Source organism: Cygnus olor, chromosome 4 (assembly GCF_009769625.2).
Source record: "Cygnus olor isolate bCygOlo1 chromosome 4, bCygOlo1.pri.v2, whole genome shotgun sequence".
Classification (NCBI taxonomy): Eukaryota; Metazoa; Chordata; class Aves; order Anseriformes; family Anatidae; genus Cygnus; species Cygnus olor.
The window spans coordinates 74,701,235-74,724,664 of record NC_049172.1 but is presented as its reverse complement, the minus strand read 5'-3'; the positions used below and the strand labels follow the sequence as shown (position 1 = coordinate 74,724,664).

The 23,430-nt window shown below is 60.2% G+C and overlaps 2 protein-coding genes across 3 annotated transcripts; both read left to right on the top strand.

The window, feature by feature from the left end:
- Positions 1 to 1,682: 1,682 nt before the first annotated feature.
- MAVS (mitochondrial antiviral signaling protein) lies at positions 1,683 to 8,379 on the top strand. Its single transcript, XM_040556232.1, has 7 exons — positions 1,683 to 1,758; positions 1,961 to 2,090; positions 2,782 to 2,956; positions 3,235 to 3,512; positions 3,901 to 4,477; positions 4,569 to 4,717; positions 5,355 to 8,379. The coding sequence occupies exons 2-7, from the start codon at positions 1,974 to 1,976 to the stop codon at positions 6,000 to 6,002; spliced, it is 1,944 nt and encodes a 647-aa protein (XP_040412166.1). The 5' UTR covers positions 1,683 to 1,758; positions 1,961 to 1,973; the 3' UTR covers positions 6,003 to 8,379.
- Positions 8,380 to 10,322: 1,943 nt separating this feature from the next.
- Positions 10,323 to 21,418, top strand: PANK2 (pantothenate kinase 2). Of its 2 annotated transcripts, XM_040556233.1 has the most exons (7): positions 10,323 to 10,548; positions 15,330 to 15,682; positions 16,682 to 16,935; positions 17,899 to 18,075; positions 18,333 to 18,456; positions 20,073 to 20,198; positions 20,674 to 21,418. In XM_040556233.1, exons 1-7 carry the CDS (start codon positions 10,353 to 10,355, stop codon positions 20,722 to 20,724), a joined length of 1,281 nt encoding a protein of 426 aa, XP_040412167.1. In that variant the 5' UTR covers positions 10,323 to 10,352; the 3' UTR covers positions 20,725 to 21,418. The 2 variants fall into 2 exon arrangements, with proteins under 2 accessions (XP_040412167.1, XP_040412168.1); XM_040556234.1 differs by lacking the exon at positions 10,323 to 10,548 and having other exon boundaries at positions 15,384 to 15,539.
- The last annotated feature ends 2,012 nt before the right edge of the window (positions 21,419 to 23,430 follow it).

Sequence of the window (23,430 nt, the reverse complement as noted above, 5' to 3'; positions counted from 1 at the left end):
TCCTAGCCTCCACCAGTTCAAGGCACTGTTTGGAGATGGGCTTTGTGGAAAAAACGCCGGCCTGGACTCGGGGTCGCTGCCATGAAAACACCACCTCAAAGCCAAACCCTTCTTCCTTATCTTATTGATATAAACCCACGGAGACCCTACAAAAAAAAGCCCTTAGGGATCACCGGTTTGTAGACACCTTAACCCTACCGTAGGCAAACCCTTATTGCTGGCAGGACCAGAGCTTTTCCACCCGTGCCCGTGGGCTGCAGCGTGCCCTGTGCCGGGGGAGACGTTCAGCCTCCTCCCCGCGGGTTTCTGCCCCCGGCCCCTGCCCCACCAAGTGACGTGGGGTGCTGTGGTTTTGGCCCGGGTGCCGTCTCTGTTGTTATTTCTGGCGTTATCACGCAGAACGCAGCCGGCTGAAGGAGGCAGGGTTTGCCTGGGCGATGGTACGGTGGTGAGATTTTGGGGTTTTAGCTACTTAGCGCTGACCACGCGCACGCTGTGGGTGTTGAAACCGGGCTAAGCCTGAGCCTGGCAGGCACCGGGGTGGTTGCCTCCACCGTGAGCCAAGCTTCAGCCCAAACGTGGGCCCCAAATGTGGAAAATGAAGTGTTTTGCATGTACCTTGAGCCAAACTTCAGCCCAAATGTGGAACCAAAATGTGGAAAATTAAGCATTTTGCCCCCACTGTGAGCCAAACTACAATCCAGATGTGGACCCAAAGGTGGAAAATGAAGCGTTCTCCCTCCACCGTGAGCCAAACTTCAGCCCAAATTTGGACCCCAAATGGGGAAAACGAAATGTTTTACTTTCTCTGTGAGCCAAACTTCAGCCCTGATGTGAGCCCAAAACGTAGAAAACGAAGTGTTTTCCCTCCACCGTGAGGCAAACTACAGCCCAAATTTGGACCCAAACTGGGGAAAATGAAACGTTTTGCTTCCTCTGTGAGCCAAACTTCAGTCCAGATGTGGACCCAAAACGTGAAAAATGAAGTGTTTTCCCTCCACTGTGAGCCAAACTTCAGCCCAAATTTGGACCCAAAAGGGGGAAAATGAAACGTTTTGCTGTCACCATGAGCCAAACTTCAGCCCTGATGTGAACCCAAAATGTGGAAAATGAAGTGTTTTCCCTCCACCGTGAGGCAAACTACAGCCCAGATGTGGACAAAATGTGGAACATGAAGTGTTTTCCCTCCACCGTGAGGCAAACTACAGCCCAAATTGAAACCAAAATGTGGAAAATGAAGTGTTTTCCCTCCATTGTGAGGTAAACTACAGTCCAAATGTGGACGAAATGTGGAAAATGAAGCGTTTTCCCTCCCCCGTGAGGTAAACTACAGCCCAAATTGAACCCAAAATGTGGAAAATGAAGCGTTTTCCCTCCATTGTGAGGTAAACTACAGTCCAAATGTGGACAAAATGTAGAACATGAAGTGTTTTGCCCAGCCCGAGCCGAGGCCGGGAAGCTGCCGCCACATCCCCCCGGGGCTGCGGGCACAGGACGAGGGGACAAGGCCCGGCTGCCCCCGCCCCCCCAACCCCAGCTCCCCCCAGGCCCACGATCGGGCCCGGCCCCGCGGCTTGAGCCCGTGGGGCGGCCCCCGGCCCCCTCACAGCGCTCCGCCTATCAGCGCCCGCCCTTCCCTCGACGGACGGGCGATGCGACCAATGAGCGGCGCGAGAGGGGGAAAGTGGGCGGGCTTAGCGGCCGGCTGGGGACGCGGCGGCGGTGGCGGGCCGGGGAGCGGGGCAGGGGGGTTTTGAGGTAACAAACGCGTTTTCCCGGCCCCAAATCCCCCCGCAGCGGGTCCTGGAGGCCAGGCTGAGCTGGGCTTCCCTCACAGGGCTCCTCCCCCTGCTGCTTCCGTGCCCAGGAGCTGCCTCTTGGTGCCCCTTACAGCCCGGCCCTACAGCCCCAGCGGGCGTCACCAGCGGCCCTGCTCCCCTCGGCCTCCCTCTCTCCTCAGGTGCCGAGCCAGGATGGGCTTTGCGGAGGACAAGGTGTACGGCCACATCCTGAGGAACATGGACAAGTTCAAGAACATCCACGTGGCGTCGCTGGTCGATTCCCTCAGCTGCCTCACCGAAGCGGACAGGGTAACTTTCTGTTTTCCTCAGCCCTGCCAGGCCGCGACACGGCCCCACGGGGCCCCTCGCCTGGTTTTATAGCACGGGCGCTGTACAGCAGCTTTATTTCTGTTTATTTTTGTCCAGCAGGGCGAGGGAGGGGGTTGACCCCTTCTGCTCTGCTGTTTTGGGGCCTCCCCTTCAGTGCTGTGCTCGGCTCTGGGCCCAGCACAGGGAAGTGGAGCTGCTGGAGCAGGGCCTGAGGAGGCCGCGGGGGTGCTCAGGGGCTGGAGCAGCTCTGTTGTGGGGCCAGGCTGAGAGATGGCAGTGTTGGGTCTGGGGAAGAGAAGCCCCCGGGGAGACCTCACAGCGGCCTGCCCGTACCTAAAGGGGGCTGCAGGAGAGCTGGGGAGGGACTCTGTGTCGGGGGGCAGTGATAGGACAAGGGGTAACAGCTTTAAACCAAAAGAGAGCAGATTTAGGTCAGCTTTAAGGCAGAAATTCTTCACTATGAGGGTGGTGAGGCCCTGGCCCCCGGCTGCCCCGAGGAGCTGTGGCTGCCCCGTCCCTGGCAGTGCCCAAGGCCAGGCTGGGTGGGGCTGGGGGCAGCCTGGGCTGGGGGCAGGGGGGGCTCTGAGGTTCCTCTTCCAACCCAAACCGTTCTGTGGTTCTGCGATTCGCCTTCTAAGGCACGCCGTGCCTCTTGGTGTGCTTTGTTCAGGATGAACTTCATACCCGAGGGGAGGTGCGGGGCAGCAGTGCAACCGCCTACAAATTTTATCAGCACGTGAAGTGCCGCCGGGGCTGGGTGAGCGACCTGATCAACGCGCTGCACCAGAACAACGCGGGGCACCTGGCCGAAGAGCTGCAGCAGGTCTATGACCTCTACCAAACCTGTAAGTGGCCTCACCAGGGGGCCTTGCCCCGGTGGCATGCCTGGGGACGGGAGGAGGTCCCCAGGGTCCCTTATTCGAAGCTGCTCGGGTTGGCAGTGGGCTGGGTGTCTTGTTACCCTTGTCGTAAGGGGAGGTGGAAAGAGGAATTAAGGGGTGCTGCAGGTTTGGCCGATGTGGGGACGGAGCATGGGCGCGAGAAGGGCCGCCTCAGCCCCACACCCATCCTCTGCCTCCTCGGCTTTCCTGCGCTGCCTCAGCTTTTACCTGCACCTCCCCAGCTCCTCCAAGAGCCTCAGCTCCACCAGCTGCTCCAAATCCTCGTGTGGCCTCCTTCCCTCCTGATGCCCAGCCCATCAGTGCCCAGCTGCCATTTTCGGGCCCAAAGCCCGCTGCGGACGCCCCGCTGGCCGATCCGCCCCGCTGCACCTCGCCCACCGGTGGCCATCCGCCTCTCCAGCGCGCTGCTGCCACCACTGCGAGCCCAGCCGGGAGCTCAGCTGCAAGCACGGACGTTCCCAGCACCGACCTGGACGCCAGGGCCCCTGTGCAGGAGAAGGTGAGCGGGACAGGGCTGCGAAGATCCCTTTTGGAGCGGGGTTTCAGTGGTTTGGGTGCCCCAAGCACGCTCTCGTTGCCGGTCTGCTGTGTGCTCGCTGCGCCTGGCAGCTTCGCCCACGGAGAAGCAGGGGGTCAGGCACCTTCTGTGCCATTTCCACGCACAATTTGGGGTAGAATGCAGCTTCTGCTGGTGAGAAGCAGCAAGCTGCCCCCTTTTGGCCTGCACACAGCCCTGTAGCCGTGCGAGGGCAGGGTTCGCTCTTGGTCCGTGCTCCCTCCTGCTGCCCTGGGCCCCGTGTGACCGTGAGGCGCCCCGGTGGCCCCGTGCGTCCTCTGCCAGGCTGAAATGGGGCCGCACGGCGATTTAACAGCTCCTTTTCTTCCAGCCCCTGGAACAAAAGAGTCCCCAGCCACCGCTGCGGCCGGTGAGCACGGCCTGCGCCGGAGCGAGCGATGGGCACAGCGCGCAGGGGCCGCTCCCGTGCCCCGCGGAGGCTCAGCAGGCGGCAGCGGGGCCCCCGGGGGCTGCCGGCGTGGTTTTGCCATCGGCTGCTCCCCCCGAGCAGGGCCGGGAGTGGCTGAGCCAGCGCTACCCGGTGTGCGTGGACAACGGGTGCTTCGGGAACGCCAAGCACCTGCGCCGCGCCGCGCCGGGCTCGGGGCTGGGCACGGCCGTCCCGCTGAGGGACCCGGTCACCGCTCGTGGCGCGGGGCAGCCCAGGAACGAGCCCCAGGAAGACGTCTACGTCTCCACCGAGTTGCCCGCGGGGTTGGCAGAGCCCCCAGGCTGGGGGGTGCCGCAGCCCCGCGGCTCGCAGGGGAGGCAGGAGAAGCAGGCTGAGCTCCCCGAGCGCCGAGGGCCTCCGAGCGGCTTCGTGGATGCGCGCAGCCCCCTCCTGGTACAGCAGCAGTTTGATGCGGAGCAGAAGCGGGTGGGGATGCTGCGAGAGCGCGAAGAGGGAGGTGAGTTTCCTTCCGCAGCTGGCGGCGAGCCTCTCCCAGAGACTCGCTGAGGTCTCCGGGTTAACGCGGCGTTTCGTTCTCTCCCCATCAGCCACTCGGGTGGAAACAACCCCCCCGCTCGCCGCCCCCAGAGACGCTTCCCCGTCCCGCGACGTCTCCTGGAAGCTTCCCGTGCCAGAGGAAGCGCTGCCTGCGGGGAAGGCAGCCAGCAGCACCCCCTCCGTGCCAGCAGAGGAGAAAGTAGGTGACCTTTCACTGCCTCCTGCGTTTCCCTCAGGTCCTTGCCATCTCCCCCGGCTGGGACCCTTTTTTTTGCTGCAGCATAAAGACTTTTTGAGCCGGGGGCGAGTTTACTCGGGGCTTTTTCCCTGCTGTATTCCTCTTCCTGTCCCGGAGCTGTATTTTAGGGCATGTGTGCAGGAGCTGCCTCGCCCGCTGGGTGTTGCGATACACACGTAGCCCCGACGGCGGTCCCAGCCTGACCCCAACCTGCCTGGGATGTCCCCCGCTGACTTTGTGGGGCTGAGGGCTCGAGCGGGTCCCCCGGGGACGTGGGGGACAAGGACTGGCTGGACCCTTGGCTCTCGGAGCCCTGGCTGTCTCACGCTTTGTCAGCTTTGGAGTTTGCGCTGGCTTCCCAAACGCCGGGAGGAGGAAGGGAGCCGAGATTTGTTGGTCTCTGACTCCTGATTCCCCACTGTGACTTGGCAGCCAGGCCGCGGGCTTCCAGGCCGGTCCAGGGGCCATCTCCACCCCTCTCATCCCAGCCCCTGCTCGTCTCCTCTTCCTTCCTGCATCGCCCCCAAACCCCAAAGGCTCCCCCGAGCCTCGGCACCTCCCTGCCCCGCTCTCTTCCCCCTCTCGTTGTCTCCCAAAGGTGCTCCCGGCCTCGGCGGCCCCTCTCCAGGGCCCAGCAGTCGGGGGAAGCTCCGTGGGCGCAGCTGGGAGGACGACGTCCTCCCGGGGGAGTCCTGCCACAAGCATCTGGGCCTCTCCCACCGTCCCGGAGGAGGACGTGGAGCTCAGCAAGCCGGGCGTCCTCCTCTCCGTGGCGGGGGATAGCCCGCAGGCAGCTGCCAGGCCCCCGGGCGGCGCCGCTTCCGAGGCCACCGATCACCTCGGCTTGAGCAGCGACCCGCTCCTGCTGAGCACCGACAGCTCAGCTCCCGGAGGAGCACACGAGGGATCCGCCCCGGGACGCCGCCCCTCAGCTCCCGCAGCGTCCCGCGGAGAAGAAGCGGGGGGGGCGCGCTCCTCGTCCCCCCCGAGCTGGAGAACCGCCGAGATCCGCGTGGCTCACGGCCCCAGCGCCCTGCCGCAGGCAAGCAACGACGGCCAGGACGGAGGCGCTCCCTTGGGCAGCCCCCCGGCTTCTGCCTCGAGCGGAGGCCGCGGCGCTGCGCCCGGCAGCGTCCCCAGCCCCGGGGACAGCCCCGGGCCGTCCCTGCCCTACCTCGTCCCGGCTGTGGGCATCGCGCTCATCTCCGCCGTGGCGTTCCTGGTGTACGCCCGGCTGCAGAAATAGCGGAGCGGAGAGAAAAGGGGGTGCCGCGGCCGCCGCGCGGGAGGTTCCTCTTCCCTGGCAGGAATCCGTCTGGCACGTTTGAACCCCGAGGGACGGTAGGAGGGACCGCTGTTAAATCTCCTCCCGGAAGGTTTCGCTGGAAGAGGCCTCGGTCGCGTGACGCCGTTGGGTTTTGCTCTGCTCCCCCGTCCCCCAACGACCTTCCCGCCCGCCGCCTTCTCCTCCCGCGCCCGCGGGGAGGGTGTCGCTCGGGGGCGATCCCTCGAGCCCGAAGTCGGGGGGGGGAATTGCTGGAAATTCTCCACATCTTCTCCACGTTCGGTCCCAGAAAGGTCCCCGCCCTGCCGAGAGAGCAGTGCGAGCTGCCCCCTCTCCCGGGGGCTGTCGTCCTGCCTCAGCGCTTCGAAACGTCCTCCCCTGGTCCTGCGGGTCGGGATGGCACGGGATTTGGGGTCGCTTCACGCAGCGCTGACGCCCAAGGAGACCTCCCTACCCCCCTGCTGCTTTCCCAAGGCCCGGCCTTGTTTCTTCTTTCCCCATCCAGGGGCAGAGAGGCTTCGGGCACGTTTTTTCATCTTCAGGCTGTATTTTTGGGCCTGGCAGGGCGGGCGTCGTTCCCACGTTCCTGGCGCAGTGGGCAGGAAGCTTGCACCAGGGCTGGGACGCAACCGGGACCGACCCCTGTGCTAGCTGGTGGTCAGGATGCCCGGGGTTCTCCCAAAGGTCCAATTCCAAATTCGGGTCCCTAATTTCCTTACTGCCCCCACGGAGCAGCTTGGAGCGCGCGGGGGTCGGGCTGCAAGGCTTCCGAATGAGCCGAAACCCCAAACCCAACTAAATTCCGCGGTACGTTTCCGGGTAACTTTCCCCTTGGGGCCCCTGCTCCTGAGCTCGGGTTCCCGAAATGGGGCCCGGCCGTCGCGGGGAGGGTGGGTGAGCCCCGCGGCGGGACGAAGGGCTGCTCCTGGGGGGGGGGAAGCAGCGCCTGCTTTCTCCAGCGGCTCCTCAGAGGACCCCTCTCCCTCTGAGGAACCGCGGCGATGTCCCAAAACGGGATCCCCGGGGGGTTGCGAGAGCCACTGGGGTGCTCGGTGGGAGCTGCCCTGAGCACGGTGCTCACGAGTTGCGCTTTCAGATACCAGCGGCTTCGGGAGGCACTTGTCTGCCTCTGCCTCGTCCCGTGTCCCCAAATTTTGAGCCCCTTCCCCCGAGCGCCGCCCTCCGTGTGGTTTATTGCCTTACGGGTGGTTTATTGCCTCAGCCCGTGGGAGGGAGGCACAACGCGGAGCATCGCTGGACGCCCCCTCTGCGACTCGCAGCTGGGCCTGCCCCAGCACCGGGGGGCTGGGGGATTTCTGCCCGGGCTCGCAGGGCCGACAGCTGCTAGCGCTCGCCCTTTGCCCCGAAATGCACAAAGTGCCTTCCTAAAACGACGGGCGATAAATAAACGGAACAGCGAGGTGTCGATTTCGGTCCGGCGGGGCCCATTTGGAGGGTGGACGCGAGCCGTTCCCCGCTCAGCGCCCGGTGTTTTCTCTCTCGGCGGAGGGGAGAGGGCTTTTTGAACGCACTTTACGTCCCTGCTGGGCCGGGGGATGCCGGGGCTGTTCTCGCCGGCTGAAGAGAAGGTGGTGAGTTCCCAAAGCTCCCCACGAGCAGGGGGAAGAACCCGGGATTCCCCGCCCGCAGCGCCCAGTAAGACATTTCGCTCAGCCTGAAGTAATTTTGGCCGCGAGCACTTCGCACGGACCCGCGGCCTCCCCCCGAAAGCTCCAGCTTTTAGCGCTCAGGCGTACTTTTAATTCACAGCGGACGGGGAAATCTTCCCAAATCCCTTCACTTCGCTAAAGCCTCCTGCTTCCTCCTGAACGTGTTGCTCAGAACTAGAGCAGGAGGCGTCAGGAAACGCATCCGTAACGTGCTGTGAAGCAGCGCGCGGGAGCGCTGCGCTGCGGACTCCAGCTGAAAGCTCGGCCTGCGGGAGCGAGGGGGCACGCGCCTTCTCCACAGCCTTCTGCGGCCTTTGGGAGATCCCGAGGCAGCAGCACCCGGACCAAGGCTCTCTCCTCTGCGGACGCTTTCCCCGGCTGCAGAATCCTTCCCCCGTTCCCCCGGTACTTCGGAGCGACGGCTCGTTCACTTGGTATTGCCACGTCGAATCGCTCCTGGGGAGCGGCTGGGTTATTTCACCGCCTCAGACCCGAGAAAAGCACGCGGTTTTCTCGGCGGTTGGTGCGCCCTTGCTCTCACCCTTGTAACGCAGCACTTCAGGGGCGCCCTCAGCGGGTGAACCTGCGGGAGGGGATCGCGTCCTGCAAATCCTCTAAAAGAGAACAAGGCGTATTTGGAAGTACGTAATAAAACCGGTTGCCACTTCGCCAAGCTTTTGAGGTGTCGTGTGTTTGTAACGGCGGGGAGAATCCCAGCTTCTGGAGAGCAAGGAAGGACACCAAGTGGTTTTCACGGAGGGGTTGAACAGAGAATTAAATCGGGTTTACCGGCCCGCAGAACCACCGAGGCCACGAAGAAGGATCCAAACACCCGGCCTGCTGCTTTTTTTGGGGTCGGGGCCGGGGGGGGGGGGGGGTTGCTCCAGTTCATTCGGCTTTCTCAGCCCGCTTGAGAAGAGAGGTGCTTTTAATTAAGAGAGTTGAACGTTAATTACCTACAACTTTTGCCACAAGCAGCTTCGAGTGTCTCTGTTGCCGGGAGTTGGCCGCCTTTGGACTTTTGTCTGAGGTGGACGCCGTGAGCAGATGCGCGCTCGGCGGGCCGTACGCACCGGGCACGGGGCTCCGCTTGCGCTTCCGCCTCCGCGACCCGGGCTTTCTGCTCGTATCGGGTCGCAGGATCAGCAAACCGAGCCCCGCCGGGCACCCTGGGTTCAGCTCTGTGCCGGGACCAGCGGCGGTGGCTCCCCACGGGCTGAGCAGCCCGGGCCCGGCCTGCAGAGGACGGTCATCGAAATCGCACCAACGTCATCGAAAGCGCCGCTGCGCGCGGCTCCGGCCCAAGCTGCGCTGGCAGGGGGGTCCTGGGGGTGGGCGCGGACGTCTTTTGGGGAGAATTGGGAAGCTTTCAGGCAGCGTGGCTGGAAACAGCCCTTTTGGGGCTGAGCTCTGCCCACTCACCTCTCCTCGCTTCCTCCGTCCCCAGCCGGAGCACCCGACTGCCGTCCCGGGCGCGTCACACACGGCCGGAGCTCGGCGATGAAAACAGGCAGGCTTTTAACCAGGCGGAGGCAACGTTTAAATAAAAGGCTTATTTCTCCTTAGGGACGTCGTGCTCTGCCCTACTGGCACCAGCCCCACGGCGCGCTTCCTGCCTTTACCCGGGAGGAGACCCGACCCCCAACCGACCCCGCTCCCTTCGCCTGGGGAGTTCGGGAATTGCAGAACTGGGCAAATTCCCGCCGCAGCTGTGGTCCAAATACCTTTGATTTATTTTCTGGACTCTCGGTCACTTAATCTCTTCGGTATCGAATTAAGGGCGCTGAGGTGAGGCCAGCGGGGCGCAGCTCGGGGCAGGGCACGCCGCAGGGCTGCAGTGACGCCAGGCCGTGCCCTAGGTGCGCCAGGCACCCGTTGCCCCCTCATTAGCGCTTACTAATTACCACTTACCCTTCAGTCCAGACCCGCACCCCTGTGGGAGCGCCCCCATTTCCTGCTGCCCCCCTCCCGGGACGGCCCTAGGGATGGGTAAGGATGCATGTCGTGACATATTGCGGTTATATCGTGACTTAGAAGGCAGCCGGGGGGCAGAGGCCTCGCTATTTGCATATGCAAATCGTATGCAAAACAGCCCCCCCCCCCCTCGCGCGGCCCAGCCCAGCCGGGCCTACTGCAGTCTTCCCCTCCGCCCCCGTCTGCGTTGCCATGGTTACACCCGGCTGTCAATCATCCGTTTTCTCCCGCCCCCACCGGGCAGCCGCCTCACGCCATTGGACAGCGGCCGTGTCATTCTCCTGCCGAAGGGACTCCATAGGCCAACGCCGTCTCCCATCCCCCGCCCCTCCCCTCCCCGCGCTCTCTCCTCCTATTGGCTCCCCGATCTTGTCAGAGCGCGGCGGGCGGGCCCGCCACCCCGCCGCCTCCCAACCCTCTCCTCTCATTGGCCAACCCTCCCGTCGCTCCGCTCTGCGGCGGCAGCCGATTGGCCGTCGCCTCACGGCTCCTCCCGCCCCCTTCCCTCGGGGCAGGAGCGAGCGCGGCCGGGCCCGCAGACGGGGGGGGGAGGAAGGGCCGGGGCCGCTCGGCGCAGGCGCGCTGCGGGCGGCGGCTGCGGCGGCGGCTGAGGGGAGCGGCGGGGCGCGGCGGGACGGGCGGCCCATGGGGCCGGGCCGCGCTGCGGATGGAGCCGCTGCGCAACGGCGGCGGCGCGGAGGACAAGGCCCGGAGGCGGGGGGCGGACGCCGGGCCCCCGAGGCGCTGGAGCGGCGGCGGCGGCGGTGGCGGAGGCGCGGCGGGCGCTGACAGCTCCGCGGCGGCGGCGGCGGCCGGGCCTAGCGGGAGGCAGCGGCGGGACTCGGTCCGCAAGAACCGGCCGCGTGAGTGCGCCTCAGGGGGACGGGGGCGGGGCCTAGAGGAGGAGGCGGGGCCTAAAGGGAGGGGAGTGGCCTAGAGGAAGGGGCGGGGTTAAAGGGAGGGGCGTGGCTTAAGGGGAGGGGCGGGGCCGCCGGAGCGGGTGGGAGGCTGTGGGGGGAGTGGGCGGGGCTTGGGGGAGTGGGCGGGGTTAGTGGTGGTGGGTGGGGCTGGGGTGGAGGGGGCGGGGTTGGGGGCGTGGCTAAGGGAAGGGGGCTGGGGGGAGGCGCTGTATGGGGGGCGTAATGGGGGTGGTGGGGCTGCGGGGCTGGGCGGGGGGGGGCACAGGGGGACAGAAGGACGGGGGATAAGGGGGCAGGGGGACAGAAGGACAGGGGGACACAGGCAGGGGACAGGGGGACACGGGGCAGGGGGACAGAAGGACAGGGGGACACGGGGCAGGGGGACAGAAGGACAGGGGGACACAGGCGGGGGACAGAAGGATGGGGGGACAGAAGGACAGGGGGAGACACAGGGGACGGGAGGGGACATAGAGGGCAGGGGACGGGAGGACAGAAGGAGTGGGGGGGATACGGGACAAGGGGACGCAGGGGACAGCAGCCCAGAGCCAGGCAGCGAGGGCTGAAGCGGTGCCTGGTTCCCCTGGGGAGCAGGGGAGGGGAGAAGCCCCACGGCTTGGCAGGGACATTGTGACAAGCCGGCCGCAAGCCGGCCCCCGAGCCCCAGTACCCGGGCTGGGCACGGAGCAGGCGGCAGCCCCGGTTTTGGCAGCAGCCGTGGCCGCTTTCAGCCACGCGTGGCGCGGGGCTGGGTGCCTGCAGGTGCCCGGGGGTGCCCGCAGGAGGAGGCAGCAGCACCGTGACGCGGCTGCCTGAAGGACGCGGCTGCCTGAAGGACGCCACCGACAGAGCCCGAGGCCGGGGCTGCCCGGCCTGAAAGCAGGAAGCAGAACTACCGTGCGTGGCGTCGCCGAGCCGCTGCAGTGCCCGCGTCGTGCGGTGCTCTCAGTGGTCTTTCTCCTCAGTGCTAAAGGCTTTTTTGGCTGCTGGAAAAAAGGGACTTTGTCATTTGCCAACCACACCGTTCTAGCCAAAAAAAAAAAAAAAAAAAACAACGCCCAAAAAGCAGTTCCAGAGCGCTCGCCCGGTGCAGAGCCTTCCTCCAGAAGGCTTTTCCTCTCCCTTTCCTCCGCTCCAGATCGGGGGAGGTTGCAGGAGCCGTCCTGTAGCTGGCGAGGGCTGTAAAGCCCACGTGAAGTCACTGAGGTTACTGTGGGGTTTTCTGCTTGCCGAGGAACTGACGGGCTGGCAGCGGAGCGCAGCAGCGGGATGCAGTGAGCAGCGGGGATCGGCTTTGCCATTGAGATGCGGGAAAACCAGCTTGGGGGGTGAGTCTGGTGTGGCTGCAGCTAACGAGATCGCCGCAGAGATCCCGCTGGGAGCCGTGCGATTGCTCCGTACGGAGCCGTCGGCTGCGAAGGAGAGCTCGAAAATGAGGGTGGGCGTAGGTGGAGCCGTGCATTAAGGGATTAAACCCCTCTGCTTTGCTCTTGGGCGGTTCCTGCCAAAGGAGGAGTTCCCTTCTGGAGTTGTTGGAGTCTTCCGTGAGGTCTGCGCCTGCAGGCTGGGCTGGGAGGAAGAGGAAGGGCAAGAGGCACGGCCGGGCGTGCACAGGGAAGGAGAGCTGGGCCCTGTGGCTCCCTGTGCTGGGCACGAAACCGGCGATGCCCGGGCAGCGAGGAGCAGCAGAACGTTGGCTTTGGAAGTTTTAGCGTCTTCTTCCAAATAAGAAGCCATAAAGCTCGGCCTTGGCAGCTCCTTTGCAACACAAAATGTAAGCTTTGATTTTTTTTTTTTTTTTAAATGCCTTTTCCTGTCTTGGAATGGCGTATGAAATGTGAACTCCCCTTTTCGGAGCTGTGAGATTAGCGGCGCTTCACGTTGAATGCTGGGGTTTTTTTCCCCCTTTTCCCCCAGCTCTACCATTTCCATAGCAGCACAACGCTATTAAAATACAACGTTGACTGGTTTTTTTGTTGTTGTGCGCTCGGCTAAATCGTCGGTCTTCGGTGCTCCACAGGCAAATCCTTTTAGCTTTTCATCTAATTGCCCCCTAACGAAGGATCACTCTGCAATCCCGCTTGTCACGTGAAGAAACCCACCACGGAGACCTTGATTTATCGCCTCTTTCATCCCGACACTCCGCAGCTCTCACAACCCGAACCTGGTAGAAGGAAGTCGGTCTGAGGAGGGTTTTTATTTACACAGCACCGGATTTTTAAGGTGATTTACACACCAGACAAAGGCCTTCCCTTTCCCTGCCCCCGGCGGCTCACAGCCCGACTCCAGCAGGGGTTTGAGGACGGGGGGCAGAGAAGGGAGGGTTTCAGCTCCTGCCGCGGGGCCGCACAGCGTCCTCCAGCTGTGGCTGGGGGGCTGGGAGCTCCCCACTTGGCTCACGGACCGGATCCAGAGGTCTGCCCGCTGGAAAAAATGTTTGCTTTGGGGACAGAAAGCCGCCCGTGAACCGTGCGTCTGCAAACGTCCCTACAGGCTGCTTCGTGCAGCGCCTGTGCTAAGGGAGGAGAACCTTCATCGGGCCAAAAGGTGAAGGATTTGGGTTTTTTGGAAGGAAATCGCCGTGAAGACGCTCCGCACCTGCTTTAGCAGGCTGTCGTGCCGGGGAGGCCAGGTCGTGTGCCCGCTGTGCTGCGCCTTGTTCGCGCCCCCGCTCCTTTTCACGCACAGTTCCGCGGCGTTTTTGTTTTATTTTTATTTTGAAGCTTTCCCCCGGGTCTGGCAGCGGTGCTGGCGGCTGTCGGTGCTGAAAATGCAGCAGAGCTGCTCCAAGGAACGGGCTCGCAGGCCCTTAGGAGAGCAGCTCCTGCTTTGGGAAGCGGATTTCCTGCCTTTTACATACCACGGAGAGGCAAACTGCTTCCCGGAAGGTGCCGCGCGAGAGCAGAGCCTGCAGATCCGAAATTGGGCCTGGAAAGCCGGCTCTGACTGCGGTAGATGCTGGAGAAATGGGTATTTGAGGAGAAACAGCAGCTGGTGGTGGTGTCCGGCCAGGAGAGCGTCCTCCCCTTGGGTTTTTCTGGTTCTCCCCTTGTTTTTTTTTTTCTGGTATGGGGAAGGACGGCTGCTGCCGGGCACGGTCGCGTGGCTGACTTGTAAGAAAAAGCGCGGCTCTCTGTGCCGCGGGGACGAATTCCCAAATTCCTGCTCTTGCCTGCGCCCTTCCGAAAAACACAGTCTGGGTGCGGCCGCCCGTGGCCATTGGGGCGCTCTCGCCTGGCTTCGCTGCACAGGTGAGGGAAGGAGGCGTGAAAATGGATCCTGACCTGCGGTGGGAGGCCTGTAAGGAGAGATCTGCGACGAGGAATCGTTGGGTTTGAGTTAATTACCCCCTGGGCTGCCTTCAGGGCTGTCCCCGTGGCTGGCTCGGGCCGTCTGCTCGGGGCTGGCAGGGACGTCACACCTTCAGGGAGCCCACCACGGAGAGGCTCCGCTCCACACTTGGTGTCCCACCGGTTCAGAGCTTTGTGAGCCTGTTGCGGGCTTCTTAACGCAGGGGGATAGAAATCTCACGCCCCGAAGGCACAGCTGTGGTGCAGGATGAAGAAGGAGGTCCACCAGCAGCTTTCTGGAAGTCCTTTGGTGAGCGTTAAGAAAACTCGCTGGGCTCCTCGTCCCGAAACTGCCGGAGCTGTGCGTGCTGCAGGTCATCCAAGGAGAGCACGACTGGAAAGCGCTGTGCAGGGAGCCCTCGGGCCGCTCCCGCCGTCTCTCCCCGTCGGACGGCGGTCCGGGTTCCTCCCTCCTTCACGAGCGGTTATTTCTGTGCCTGCTCTTGTTTGAAGTAAACGCAGCAGAAAGCGAGGGTGACCGGGAGTTGGCCGCGCTTCCCAAAATAGGCCTTGCGTCTCCTTTCACCTCTTTTTACAGAACAGCGAGGGTTTTGTTTTCTTTTACAGAGCAGTGAGGGTTTCGTCCTGCTGCCACAAGCACGCGGCTGCGCTTTTCTCTTCGCTCAGGATCCCTCGGGTCTCGGTAGCTCCCGCCTAGCCTTCAGCTCATTAATAGCAGCATTAATCCCTTCCAGTTCCCCGCTCTAATCGCAGATTCCATCTGATCGGGGCTTTCTCTTGATCTTCTCCAAGAAGCTCATTATCTAATGCAGCTGTAAACGGCGCTGGGCCTGCCACCAGTGCATATTTTGCACCGCGGGGTGGGGGGGGGCGGAATTTGACTAATAAAATAATCCAATTAGACATTTGTTTTTGTCTCCCTGGGGCGTCTTAGATGCCTTGTCTACCTCGGCGTTACGTGCTGTAATTAGTTACCGTCCGTGCGTCGCTTTGATGTAGCAGCGCTGGTGTTATCCCGGGCTCTGGCTCAGGGCTTTATGGATGAAGAAATGGCTGGGGATTAAAATCGGAGCGGCACCCGGCCGGTGCGCGGCTGCTGCCCGACCGGGGCCGTGTCTTCGGGGCGCTTTGTGGCGGTGCTGCGGGTATTCGGAGGATTGCACGGGAGGTTTTGGGGGGCTCCTGAGCACCAGGTGCCTCGAAGGAGGAGGTAGCTGAGGGGTCTGAGCGCCCACAGCCACGTTCCGTCAAAGAAAGAGCACGCTATTTTTATTTTCCACTGATCTGGATAGCTCGAATGGGGCTGTGTTTTGGAGTGCTCAGAGGGTGGCACGGATCGGTTCGGTCTGTGAGTATTTTGCTGACAGTTTGGCATTACATATCCCGTTTCTTTTTTTTTTTTTCTCCCCTCTCCAGTCTTTCCTTGGTTTGGCCTGGACATCGGAGGCACCTTGGTCAAACTGGTGTATTTTGAACCGAAGGACATCACCGCCGAGGAGGAGAAGGAAGAAGTGGAAAATCTCAAAAGCATCCGAAAGTACCTGACCTCCAACGTCGCCTACGGATCCACAGGCATTCGGGATGTGCACCTAGAGCTAAAGGACCTTACCCTGTGTGGACGTAAAGGCAATCTGCACTTTATACGCTTTCCTACTCATGACATGCCTGCTTTTATTCAAATGGGAAGCGAAAAGCACTTCTCGAGCCTCCATACTACCTTATGTGCCACGGGAGGTGGAGCGTACAAATTTGAGCAGGACTTTCGCACAGTAGGCATTTTTGGCTTCTATACACACTTAGGATCTGCTAGTGAAACTCTGTTTAAGCTTCGAGCTAGGAATGCTCCCAGCCTTTCCCCGCAGACTCTCAACTCCTCTAAAGCAGCTTCGGAAGGGCGCACCTAACTCAGATCAAACGTAGCTCGGGAGACAGCGCGCGCAGTCACGTTCACGTCCCTAAATCAGGACCCGTTCTTCCCTGAAAGTGCATGCAGCCCTCCCGCGGCTCCGAAACGACTCGCTGACCGCCGCGCCGTGTGCTCTTACAAGACTTGCTCTGTGTTATTAGGCTGTGATTGTGCCCGTCTCAGTGGTGTTTCCTCGCTGCTGGCTGTTCACATGCTTCATTTTTTTTCGTATCGTTCCCTAGCTCGTGTGCTTTCGCGTCTAACACGCGGTACTCGGCTGGTCGAGGTTCAGCCCAGTTAGGTGGGGAATTAACCGAAAGGAGGTCAGGAGGGGGGGGTTGACATCATCGTGTGGCTTCCTTGTAAGGTGGAGTCTTAGTTAGGGGTGAAGCACGCGTGTGCTAAATGCTTCGTTCAACCAAGCCTTGAAAAACGTACCAAAGAGGGGTTTTGTGCACTCCAGGCAGTGACATAAGGGGAAAGCAACCTCAGAACTCTCTTTTTCATTTATTTTTTGAGCAGTTAAGCCCCTTTTCATTTTTTTTTTTCCTTTTCCTGCCGGTCCCTCAGAGTCCTGAGCCCCTGGGAAGTCGATGGGGTTCTCTTGGCTTCCAAATCTGGCTCAAATTACTTGTTTCCCCCCTCCTTCACGTACACGTGCTTCACACCAGGGTAGTGAGCAGCCCGTGGTGGGGGGCACGCAGCCCTCCTGTCCTGCGTGCTTCTTTCTCTGCCACCACGAGGAGTTGTGGGGATAACTGAATTCGGCAGTGAACGCGTTTTTCTAGCCCTGAGCATAAACATTTCACGCCCCTCGCTACTTCTTGAATATTCTATTTCTTTTTTCTTTCCCCTCCGCCAGATGGGTGACCTTCAGCTCCGCAAGCTCGATGAACTCGACTGCCTTATTAAAGGAGTTCTGTACATCGACTCGGTCGGGTTCAACGGCCGCTCGGAGTGCTACTACTTCGAAAACCCGACCGACGCTGAGCGGTGCCAGAAGCTCCCGTTCAACCTGGAGAACCCCTATCCTCTCCTCCTGGTGAACATCGGCTCAGGGGTCAGCATTTTGGCCGTCTACTCAAAAGAGAACTACAAACGGGTAACGGGCACCAGGTGAGCGCTGGGAAGGGGGAAGGGAGCCTTATTTCAGGCTCTGCAGCGTTTTTCTGCGTTGCAGGTGGCGTTTTCAGGGCCGAGCTGCGTAGAGGGTGGTGAGTTGAATGTCAGCCTCCAGCTTCTCCTGCAGCCCCGTGTCTCTGCCGATAAAGATCCCTCCTGGAAGAGGGAATCCGAATTTCGTGTTTTAGTCTCCCTGCTGCAACTTGTGTCCTTGGAAGCTGTTTCTTCAGCTGCCCTGCTGCAGGAATTAACCCCTTTTATTTAGCAGAGATCCCACGTTTTGGTACTGACCCAAACCTGCTCGTGACCACGGTTAGCTCTGGTCACAGCAGCAGAGATTTTCATGCAAGGTACCTTATTTTGGCGAAGGGATGCTGGAACGACCGTAATTCCCCAGCCATTGCTGGACTGCTGCAGCTGCTGTTCTTGGAGATGTGACTCGTGGTGCCAGCGAAGCCGGAGAGCTCCGTGGCTTTAAGCTTTCCCAAATCTCTTGAAAATGAGCAATAATAATAATAAGAAAAACCCCGCAGCACAGATCTTACTCCTCTCAGACATGTTTAATGGCATGTTCGCACAGTAACGTGCGCAGGACGCAGTTTTTTCCAGAGTTTTGCATGGCTGTCCCTTAATACTCCTCCACGAACCCCTCAGGACCAGTATTTATTTTGGGATCAACTTCTCAGAGCGCTGGGAAGAAGGTGGCTATTTGTATAACGGGAAAACGAACTTCTTGTTTAGTAACGTGCCCTCTGCAGAAGGCTGCGAGGGCATGGGACTCCTTACAGGCTGCGGGTTGCTGAAAAGGAGCGGGTTTAAAGAGAAGAGCTCCTCTTTTGGGATTACTCCCGCCAAAGAGAGCGGCAGCAGGAGGGACGGGGCAGATTGCACGAGCCCTCTCCTCCCGTGCCCCTTCAGAAGCCAGGTGGGTGACTTTCGTTCTGCTTTACGTCGCAGTCTCGGAGGGGGAACCTTTTTCGGTCTCTGCTGCCTTCTCACCGGTTGCTCCACCTTCGAAGAAGCCCTGGAGATGGCATCCCACGGGGACAGCACCAAAGTGGACAAACTGGTGCGGGACATCTACGGCGGAGACTACGAGCGCTTTGGATTGCCGGGCTGGGCCGTGGCGTCCAGGTAATGGCTTGGTGGTGGGTTTGTTTTTTTTTTTTTCTAATGCAGAAAGTTCTGCAATGATGAAAAACTGGACTTGCGTGTCTTAGGTGAGCCACCGCTCCTCCTGCTCGTGTTACGCCAGACCTAAATGACTGACTGTGCTGCTTTTTAAAGTCAGAAATGCTTCCAAATGAACCGTGTTAGTTACCTTAGCGATTCCCCTTCTCTTCTGGAGTTCTGATGCAGCCGGGCCTTTAACCCTGAGCCTTCCTTTGCAGTTTTGGGAACATGATGAGCAAGGAGAAGCGGGAATCTGTCAGCAAGGAGGACCTCGCGAAGGCCACCCTGATAACCATCACTAACAACATCGGCTCCATCGCACGGATGTGCGCCCTCAATGAGGTATTTTGGGAAAACCCATCTCATTGCTTCCCCTCTGAAGCATCGCTTCCGTGCTGCTGCTGTGCCGTGCCTCTTTCCCTGCGTACACTTCAGTAGGTGCGTTCGTTCCTGTGTTTCTGGATGTTCAGGAAGATGTAATCCGCTCCCTTTGGATTCTTAAGTGAATTTTGTGCTTGCCCGCCTGCGTACTTTGGGTTCCCTGGGTTATTTTTACCCCGTTTCCTCGCTCAAGCACCACCACTTCCGCGGCCGTCACCGTATCTTTGTGCTTTCAGCTTCTTTACAGTGCTGCCTTGTTGCATTCATGTCAAGCAGCATTGTACAGGGCTATGAAAGAACAGAGACAGGCTCTTCACTTGGCTGGGAGCATACTCCTCACTCGCTGTCGGCAAACCCTATTAATCCTCGCTTACCGCTGAAACGGTGCAGGGTCTCTCACAAATAGTCGTGCCCACAAAACACCAACAGGTTCCTCGCTTTGCCAGCCCGTAGGGTAACGAGGAGAAGATGCCGAATGGTTAGGTAGGGCAAAGCGTTGATGAATGTGGGGATGGAAGGGAGATCCAAAGAAGGACGTGAGTGAAGGAGCAGGCAGGAGGTGTTCCTGATTCCTCAGTAAGCGGGGGAGCTGAAGGTTACCTCTCTGTTGGAGGACAGGAATGTTCCCCCTCATCACTTGGCTCCGGAGAACCATTCTGTGAGTGAAAAGGCTGGCTGAAAATCTGCTTTGAATCTGAACTGGGTCAGTCTTGTCCTTTCATTCAGAATTGTGCTGGTTATGAGGTTCTAGATACTCTTTTCAGGTTGAAAGCTCTTCAGCTTTCCCCGTGAGGAGTCAAAGGCCAGAGGTGGGGGAAGAGAAGAGGTGGCACGCGCCGAACAGTGCTGCTAAGCAGTTAAGGGATCTGATAACAAAACCCCAACGATTCTGGTGAAATCCCTAAGCTAGAGAAGCTGGAGTTACACCTGTGGTTTTCTGGGTGGTGCAGAAGAGTCTGAAAAAGAGCCCGTCGTAGAATGCCTCGGCTGGCACCGCTCTTTACTGGAAACGTTCCTGTTGGTAACGCTCCGCGGATCCGGCTCAGCCCTTTCAGCACGGTCACTTTGTTTTTTCTCTCTTCCCTGGCCCTTCCCCGTGCAGTTTGACCCTTCCAACGCGCCCTTTTTGATCTTGCGTTGCTCTTTCGGGCTGTCTCTTGCCTGCTGCAAGAGCCCAGGCTGACCTGGTGTCATTTCTGGCCTGCGGACAGCCTCTCCTGGGTCCAGGTTTAAAATTCTAAATTCAGAGAGCTGCACATGCACCCTAACTCTGCTGTCTGTGGCTCCTGTCCCTACCCGCCAAGGCAGTTCTGCTCCTTAGCTGCCAGGAGCAGGCTTTTGGGGCGATGTGAAGTTTCTCTGGATTTAATGGGGAATTCAGTGTGAGCCAGTGACTTTTGGTCTGCTTCCAGCTGGTTGGTTTGCATCAAGTCCCACTGGAAAATGGATTTGAAAAGCTACACGTGGCCTTGTTAAAAGGCACTCTTAACTTTTTTTTCTTCTAACTCTAAGGTGGGGCTTTCAGAAAATGAAAAATTCAGGCTTAGCGTTCCCATCTTTTTCCTTCGTACTTGCAGAACATCAATCGAGTGGTTTTTGTTGGCAACTTCCTGCGGATCAATACGATCTCCATGAGGCTTCTGGCGTACGCCTTGGACTACTGGTCGAAGGGACAGCTAAAAGCTCTCTTCTTGGAACACGAGGTGAGACGACACTTCAGCTTTATTTTCTCTTACCAAAACTCAGGTCCTTGAGCGCTCTGGGGGCAGTCCTGTGGGGTTTGTAGCGGCGGTGCTGAGCGTTGTGCGGCAGGTTCCAGCCGCCTTGTTCCTCTGGCCACCCCTGCTGCGGGGTCCCAGCAAACACGCAGGTTGCTCTGGTAACTACGATAAGAATGGTTTACTGCCAGGCTCGTGCTTGCTCGTGAACGTTAGTGCTTCTAAGACCATTTCCATCACTGACGCTACACGTGGTTCCCTGCAGCTCCGCTGTCCTACGTAGCAAACAGAATCAGGATCTACTTCCTAATGTACCTACGTCTAGTTATTTCTTCCAGCACCCCTTACAAGTTTTTAAAATTGCGCTGTACGTTCAATATTTATTCCTGTTACTCTTCCTCTCGTATCAGGTGCACGCCCAGGTCTGAGTTGCTAATGGATGCTCCTTTTTTGCTTGCAGGGTTATTTTGGTGCCGTCGGTGCTCTTCTGGAACTCCTGGATTCAGCCTGACGCCGTGCAGCCTCCGGACGTTGGCCCTACGAAGTCGGGGCGCTCCCTGGGTCTCGATGCCCACGTTCAGCTTCAAAGCGGGCGTTCGGTGACTCGTTAAGCTGGCTGCGTGATCCTGTCAGAGGGGGAAAGGACTGCTGCCTGCCTCTTTGCAAACAGTTCTCGTTACGCTATCAATCCTGCGTACAGGGGCAGGCCCATCAGCACAGCGCTGGCGTGTAAAACCCGTGAGGACCACTCCTGTCCCCTCCGGACCACGCAGCGGCCTGTCTGTCAGTAGGGCTTCTTTCTGCTAGCGCAGCTTCTTACCTTTGTGTAGGGATTATTAGAGCCGGAAGGGAAGGCGAAAGTCCCGTGCCCTGGGTACCTGAATGTGCTGAGGTCGGTTCCGCTTGCAGCCTGTGACACTTTGTGCAGACCGCAGCCCCCCTGGGGACACGTCGTAGCGTTGGCATCGCGTCAGGAGCGTCTGTCAGCCTGTGACCTTGAGGTGTGCTAAAAGCAAACGTGAAGGTGAAGTAGGTTTCTTTTTCCTTTCCTGCCTCCGTTGTAAGACTTGGCTGCATATAACTATACCAAAGATTACTTTTCTTTCAGTCATACACTTGGGGTCTTCTCTGTAACGCTCCGTTTTATGCTCATTAATTGCTGAACTGCTGTAGTCTGGGGGGAAAGCTGTTCTTCCCTCACACAAGTTGTTCTTCTCCCCGTGTTCTCCGTCCATGCAGTCTTGCGTGCAGCCTGTGAAGTGGCTCGTGCAGCCTGTGAAGTGGCTCGCTGCAGCCTGTGAAGTGGCTCGCGCAGCCTGTGAAGTGGCTCGCTGCAGCTTGGAGCCTCTAAAGGTTCGGCACTTCCAGGCTGGGAATTTGGAGGTAGCTTGCTGCGTACCGAATAAACGATCTCTCCAAAGAACAGAGGCGCTGGTAGTGGCCAACAGTTTAAAACAGACCAGCTGCATGCACACGGCCTGTACGTTGAGCCTCCTTCCTCGTGCCTCTGCTTTGTCTTGCCTTTTTTTTTTTTTTTTTTAGAAATCCTTCCCAGTCTTGGATGTTCGGCTCTAAAAGGAGCAGGATCTCTAGTGAGAAGGGCGTTGGTAGCGTTCTCCTTTCCGCGCTGCTAGCTTTACTTGTCTCGGTACAACCCGAGGCGGGCAGCGTGAACAAGCTGCTTTTCTGGAGGGCCCTCAGCACCTTGCCTCGCTGGTGGCAGTTAAAAACGGAGGCGCAGCTTCGGCCTGTTCTCTGCTGCCTCCTGCTTTGGCTCCCCAGCTCCGTAACCGCTAAAAGCGCACAGCCTCCGTCCGGGAGCCGGGTGAGGGCTCCTGTTGCCCCGAATGCCCGACATCCTCACCGACCACATCTCCTGAAGGCGCGGTTTCTTCTCAGAGACGTTGATTTTCAGCTCTCTGGTCCCGATGGACATCTCGAGGGGGAGGCACAGCACCGGGCAGCCGTGCGGTCGGGTGACCGGGGGCCGGAGGAACGTGCAGCGGAGGCACCGGGGCTGCACCGCGAAATCGCGTCCGTCCCTTGAGCTCTCGCTGCAGCCCCAGCACTCTGCAGCTGGCTGGGCTCATTGCGCGGCACCTGCCTCTCGTTTGGGGCTGAGAAGGGAAGAAATGGTCCTTTCAGCTGTGTTCTTTCCTAGATTAGATCCTGTGTGAGGCTCCTCTAAAGGCCGTCGTGTCAGCTGCGCTGGGAGCAGCGCGCCGGGCAGCACGAGGCGTGAAGCAAGGTGTCTTCGAAGCCCGAGGGGCCCGGACCTTCCAGAGCACGTCCCAGAATTAAAGAAAAAAAGGGGTGGGGAGGAAAGGAAGAAAAATGGGCTTCCTGAAGCGTGCCCGTGCCCAGAGCCTGCTTTTAGCCCCGGGAAGTAAGGCCTGGGGGGGGCTCGGCAGGCAGAATCGGCCCCGGGGCTTTTCCAGAGCCCCCTTGGGTGCGGGCAGGGCACCTCCGGCTGCGGAGGGGAATCCCTGCAAGACGTGGAAGGGGGCTGATGGCTCCAGTAGCAGCCCTGGGGAGCCGAGGGAAGGCAGAAGCCACCTGGAAATGATTCGGGGACGCGGGTGGAAGCTGCGGAGAGGGGAGGAACCTCTGCGGTGCCCCCACAGCCCTCTGTGACACGAGATCCTGCCCTGGCACGCGTCGAGGTGCCAAACCCCGGCCCCTGAGGCCGCCCGTGGCTTTGTGGCGGATCCTGCAGCCGCGCGCTCTGACGGCTCGCGCCAAACGCCCCGCTGCGTGTGCTGCGGGCGTTCGTTTGTGAAACCGCTCGTTTGTTTCCTGGAATAAAACGTTTCAGTTGTTCCTGTATACGCGAAACTCCCCTTGGCGGCTCGCGCTCCTCTTCCCAGCTGCAGAGCAGGCGCCGGGAACGCGCAGGGGAAACGAGCGCAGCGAGGCCCTCGGCGTTGAGCCGATGGCAGAAGCTTATTAAAATTAACTGCCGGCAATCCTTAATTACTCCTCCCTCCGCCCAGCGCCCAGGCGGGGCTGCCAGCACCAGGGGGCAGCAGCCTTTTGCGCTGGCCGGGGACGGGATGGGGCGGCAGGACCCGAGGCCCCTGCACCACCTCCTGCAGTGCTGGGGACCCCTGGCTGCCCCCGGGGGGGGGGGGGGGGCTGCGGAAAGCAGGGGGGGGCTCCCCCGGGGCTGGGGGCGCGGGGACCCGGCCCTTTGCTCCGTCCCTGAAGTCACACTGGG